General features: G+C 50.7%; 1 protein-coding gene across 1 annotated transcript in view; it reads right to left on the bottom strand.

Moving 5' to 3' along the window:
• Positions 1-589: 589 nt before the first annotated feature.
• SLC6A5 (solute carrier family 6 member 5) overlaps positions 590-6,000 on the bottom strand; it is a 70,684-nt gene continuing 65,273 nt past the window's right edge. The window contains exons 21-22 of the mRNA XM_037040541.1: positions 3,547-3,714; positions 590-1,332 (exon numbers count right to left, since the gene is read on the bottom strand). Of these exons, the coding sequence (XP_036896436.1) occupies positions 1,177-1,332; positions 3,547-3,714 (324 nt within the window). The 3' untranslated portion in view covers positions 590-1,176. The remainder of the gene's footprint in view (positions 1,333-3,546; positions 3,715-6,000) is intronic.

The following is a 6,000-nucleotide window of genomic DNA, read 5'->3' as shown; positions in this document are numbered from 1 at the left end:
GATATTACTGTTATTTTCCACTAAACTCTCCATTTCCTTGATTTCTCTATGACCGCAAGCGGCACTGACTATAAATGAACAAGAGTAAAAATTGAGACGTTATCTGTCTTTTAAGAGTTTGTCTCTCATATATATAAATACAGAGACAGAAGCAGGGTAAGCCTCATTTTCCCAGAGGTGGGAAGGCAAGGTATCTACAGGCTACAGAAAGACATTTAGAAAAGAAGAAGCACGGGCTGTGACACTGAACCACAGTGCTAAACGTCGTGTAGAAACTGGAATGGAGTCTGTGGCCACACCGCCCTGGACGCGCCCGGTCCCGTCTGATCTCAGAAGCAGAGCAGGGTCGGGCCTGGTTGGCACTTGGATGGGAGACTGGAATGAAGCGCTACTGGGAACACACAAAAAATCAGGCACAAATTGTAGGATGGCCTCTTGTGCGGAAGTGGAGGAAATGACCCAAAGAACTCACAAATGTGGCTGTTTGTGTTTAGAGACAACTGAGGGAAGAGGACCTACTCTTCACCGAGACCCGCAGCGCTCAGAATCTAGTCTCTGAGAGTCCTTGGCACACTGGAGACAGCCGGTCCAAAGGAATGAAATGTTCCTGGTGGCGAATCATCTCGGCGGTGTCTGAGTCCACTGGCCTCGTCTTACTCCGAAACATTTCCTGACCACCGCTGACCCTCCAAGCGGACCCTGCCCTGACCATTCTGTGTCTGAACGAGAGCACTACACTGCTCAGCTCCACGACACCGCAGGGTCCAAAGGAACAGTCCCGTGATTCTGCCCATCAGTACAGGCCTCACGGGCACCGCCAGGGACAACGTGCAGGGGACGTTTCTGTTGGACCAAATCACACATACGGACCGTGACGTTCCCGGAAAGCACTCCCCTAGTTGATCCACTCCCATGGGGTAAAATGCGTGCTCGGGGGACCAACCCTACTGGAAACTGACACCGTGGACACAGGCAAAGAGCGCTCGGCGCTTCAGGTGGTCCGTTTAGCTCTTCACTACAGCATGCGACACTATGTCCTACGTTACCACTCTCATGCACAGATATGAACCAAGATGTGGGGAGAAAGAAGAAAAATGGGAAGAAAGCTGGGGAACACATCAGGGGGAGGCAGGGCGGAGAACAGGGACTGAGTCTGGGACATCCCAGGCCATCGCACTAGCACTGGGTGCCCAGTTCCAGATCCTTCACCGGCAGTTTGAGTCCCAGAGAGGAGGTTCCCAGGGGGTCGATCATGTTCTTGTAACGCTCCCCACGGTGCTTAGCTAAGAATGGGCCCCAGTCCGGCTGCGGCGAACACACCAACTTTAGCCTCTGCAAAGAAGCCAAAGACACACAGGGTCACAGAAGTAGTGTACCTGCTTCCCCAAGGCACCTCTGCCCCCGTCTCCAAACCGTGCACAACCACAGTTGCCAGAACGCCCCCTTGAGCCTAGAGGTCCCCCACCAGGAGAAGCCGTTAGGAAGAACAGCCACTGATCACCCAGGCCACAGATGCATTAAAGAGGAGACTTAGTTTGGTTCCCTTGAAATTATTTACATCACCCTGCAAGCAACATTACAGTTGCTCAGGGTTTGCCTTGCACAAGAGTACTAGAGGGTAAGGGACCCCGATTTTAATTACACATTTTGTCCCTCCAAGTGAAGGGAATCCGCACGTTTCTCTCTCCCCTGCCAAACCCGATTTGCAAAGGACACGTGGGTTCCCTTACTTTTGTTCTCCAGTTTCAACAGTGGGGTGCTGCATCAAAATAATTGGATTTTGTTTGGCACATTTCCCAAAAGTATAAATATGGCCAGAAAAAATCCCAACCCTAAAGGTATGTTGCCTAGAGTGAGAAAAGATTTTAATTATCTATTGACAAAAATACATGCTTCTGACTAGGTTCAGCCGTGCTGGGTTCTTGCAGGCGAGCTAAAAATAATGGGGATGTCTCTAATCCTTCAGCTGAACTTCTTATGGAAAGCATAATTTGACTGAAACACATTTTAGAAAGAGGAAGGAACACATGTTTCTGACTACATAAGAGAGAACAATTACATGTTTATCAGCTAGTAAAGGGGAGCTGCTTCTTACAGCTGGTAGTTTCATCTCCCCTTAGTTATCAGTTTGCAACCTTTGTGCTCCAAATGAACCACAGGAAAGGTATACAGCCCACTCATCAGTGTGGAGAATGTCAGCCTGACACACAAAAAGTAGTGGAGGCTAAACCAGCTTCTGTTCAGAGGGGAAGAAATTCCTGGGTCAATAGGTGGGGAGGTTCAACGGGGGTCCCACGCAAGCTCCCGGGGGGGGGGGGCGGGGAGGCCACAGTGATGCACCTCAAGGGGACAAGGAATAGAATTTCCCCAGGATGAAAGCCGGAATGCTGCCTCCGGGAGACGACTCCTACCCCTCCCTTTGCCGAGTCTATCTCCCTCTTTCTTTAGTCCGGTGAAAACAAAGGCTACCTCCCCCAGCACGTGGGCGTTTGGTTACACATTTACTCACGGGCTTTATTCCCACCTGGGCTCTCCCCTCCTGAGCCCCTCACTATCGCTGGGCCGCACTGCCCCCTACCAGCAGGTGCTTCCGCACCGTGGTCATTAGACTGCAGTGCGCATTAGAATCACCTGGGAGCCTGTAGCCCGGGCCCCACTGCCCCAGACCCAGACTCAGTGGCGCCCAGCTGGAGTCTGGTCTTTTGCACTTCCAGTGAGTTCCCAGGGTGCTGGTGCTGCTGGGCCTTGGGCCAGACCCCGAGTAGCACCAGTTTGGTCCGAAGTGCCAGACCTCTGGGTCTCCAAGATGGAGACGGGGCTGGTCTATACTTAGCATATCTGAGCAAGTGACTTGTCATAAATAATAGAAGCCTGATGACACTTTACTGCTGGTAGTCAGTCCCCTTCCCATCTGCTCTAGAGTGAGTGGGTGGGGATTTTTTTTTTGGGGGGGGGCGGTGCATTATCATTGAGTAGTAGGTCCAGGAAGGGATTAGCTGACAGAGAAAGACAAGTCTCATCTCTGCCAGGCACGCGCTGGGCCTTTCCTTACAGCATGACGACATGTTTGTTACCCAGCCGGGACCCCTTGACCTCCCCTAAGGCGGGCACAACAGAAGGGCAGTGGTGTTTAGTTTCATGGCTGTAGATGTTTGGAGGGAGGAGCCTTGAACAGAGAGGGGCATCAGGAAGGGCGGGAGGATGACGTGAGGCTGAAAACCAAACCCTGGGGCTGACACTGTGGGTGAGGGCAGAGGCTCAGAAGCTCCTGGAAAGAGGAGGCACTCGGAGGGCATGCCACCCAGAGCTGTCCCCGCGCTGAGGAACAACGTCATAACAGCGCCGCCTGCGGACTGGCCCCGCGCCTCCATTAGAGGAATAACACATAATAAGAATGGGCTTAGTAGAAACGGGGGCAGCCGTAATCACTTAACCATCAAGTCTCCCCGCAGAGTAAGTTTGCTGAACCTTTTGTTGTGTGATGCACAAGCCCTCAGAGCCACTCCCTTGGGAGGGGACGGAAGGGAACGGAGCCCACAGACTCACCTCAATGAATCGGCCAGGAGCCAGATACATTTTTATCACAAACATAATGGGGATCCAGATGACGGAGCAGGCGAGCATCAGCCATCCGAGCACCATGGACCAGGGTGGGTAGCGGTAAGAGCCGTAGGTCATGGGCTCCCACTGGTAGAAGCTGAAGCAGAGGATGAACTGGGAAGAAAAGAGGAACACACGTGTGAGGCTGGTGAAGCAGCCATCCCTGCAGGGCCGTGGGCTGGGCCCCTGCTTCGGGTCTGATGCTCAGGTATCTACCACCTCCTTCCACACCCGTAACGACCCTGGAAGGGAAGTATCAGTAACCCATTTTCCAAATGAAGACCCTGAGTCTCAAAGAGGTGCCGCCGACACTGACATGCAGCGGCTGACCCTGACTCCCAGAGGACCTGAGCAACGCACCTGCGGAGACAGACACACGGACAGGCTGACAGGAAGAGTTTAGAGGACATACACCAAGGAGGTGACTGATGGGGGGAGGTGGCAGCAGGGTGGTGGTGTTTTAAGAAGCTGTCTGTACTTTCCATGATAAATCATTAGCTTTTTTAATAAGAAATAAATCCCGTTAAGTTTATGTGTTTTAATTTTTGAAAAGGGAATTGAACCTACTCCTTCTCCTTGAATGAGGAATGGCTGGCATCCAGGAGCCGACGGTAAAGCTGCTAAGTGAGACCCGGAGTGGTCCCCACGCAGGGACTGAGTGGGAAGCATGGTCCTGTAATAGGCAGTGGGCAAAGAGAACGGAAGCACAGCCCCCTTTCGGCCACCTCAGGGTGAAGGGGCCTCATCTCCACACGGTGGGCAGATGGCCAGGAGGCCAAGAGGCTAATCTCCACTCTGCTTCTAATGAACTGAAGGACCTTTATGTCTCTGCTAGAAAATGGATATAGTTCACACCCTGCATATGGCACAGCAGTTTTCTGGGAACAAGAGTCTGGCTTGGACTCAAGAGCCCCCCTCCATCTGAAGAGTGGTCACGGTTTTTTCCACCCATTTGGGCTGGCAGCAGTAGTGAGAACCCTCTGAAGACTTGGTTAGTGCAGCTGACACAGAACAACGGCGGATGTGTGCTAGAAAAGGAGGTACCCAAAAAGACAGAACAGGGGTTCCAGCCACTCTTGCCAAGTCTCTGGGCACCTGCACTGAGAAAATTGTGTACTTCCCTGGATTCATCCTGCCCCCTGGCAGCATCGGCCTGGAACCGTGTAGCTGATGAGACTGACACGCGTGCTTCCTTCCTCCCTACTTTTCTGGTTCTATCTTAGGCAGTAAAATAACCGCCCAAAAAGGACTGCAGCAAATTATCGTCAGGAAAGATGACCTATGGAGGTGTTTGGGCAAAGCACGGAGCACTGAACAAATGTAAGGCATTTATGTGATCACTGCAAAGCCCAGGCTGCTGGGGCAAGTGAGTATTCCAAGCAGTAATAATGCGATATATCAATTCGGAGCAACAGGAGCCGGAAGACAACTGTTGGGAAAAAACTGCTTTCCTGGAAAGTGATGCCTCACTTCAGGCCCTTTTTTAAAACATTGGCCCCTAGAGTTATAAGCTTTATTAACCCGTCTATTAGAAGTGTGGCCTAATGTACTTATGGTGAGTTGCTCCATTCCATTTACTGTATAAGTAGCAATACATCTGCTTACATGTGCGCATAATTCAGTAACGTGATCTGACTATGTACATAGTAATTGCATGGAAAATATTTATAGCCCTATAAATCCATGAAGGAACATATAAAAATGATCAATTTTATTTCAGGGGGTTTGAAGCAATTTAAACCCATAATCTTGGCTCGTTCCAGCACACTACAAATAGCTGTTTTTATGGAAAAGGTCCAATGACAAATAAATAAATAAATAAATATGTGTTAGGCTTGGTCCTTCCACACCCACATCCAGTGGGACAAATGTCACTTTGAACTTCTCTGTGCAAACTTGTTCTTGCAGTAAATTTCCCTTGGCCACGTCGGCTTCCGCAAAACCCTGCCCTCCCACGAGCCTGGCCGTGAGAGATGATCATTTAACCACTGAATCAGGCCCCTTGACCTTTTGCTGACGGCAGCCCAAGGCCAGGACAGAGACTCATTGGTTGACGATGATGACAGAATTGGCCGCTTCTGCTTGGCCCTAGCTTCCAAGCACAGAAAGGCGATCTGGTTCAGGCTATTTTCTGGACCTTTCCACAGGTCTCTGATGGGACTTTTATCATGGGAACCAAGTAAAGCACAGCATAGCTGAGGCACTCCCTCAAAAAGCACAGCAAGTCCCCCAATTTTTTTCCCTGATGTTCTACTCATAAACAAGATTATTTCAATCCCAAACTGGGATTAAAAAATTAAAGAGCACCGGGTTTTTAGGAATGTATTAGAGTGTGCCCTAGACAGGTCTGAATTCAGCTCTCCACTGTGCCGCCTGCACGCTTTGTGGCCTCGGACAAGC

This window comes from Sturnira hondurensis, unplaced genomic scaffold (genome assembly GCF_014824575.4).
Source record: "Sturnira hondurensis isolate 20B ecotype Veracruz unplaced genomic scaffold, ASM1482457v3 Scaffold0002638, whole genome shotgun sequence".
Classification (NCBI taxonomy): Eukaryota; Metazoa; Chordata; class Mammalia; order Chiroptera; family Phyllostomidae; genus Sturnira; species Sturnira hondurensis.
This window is presented reverse-complemented; position numbering and strand designations above follow the sequence as displayed.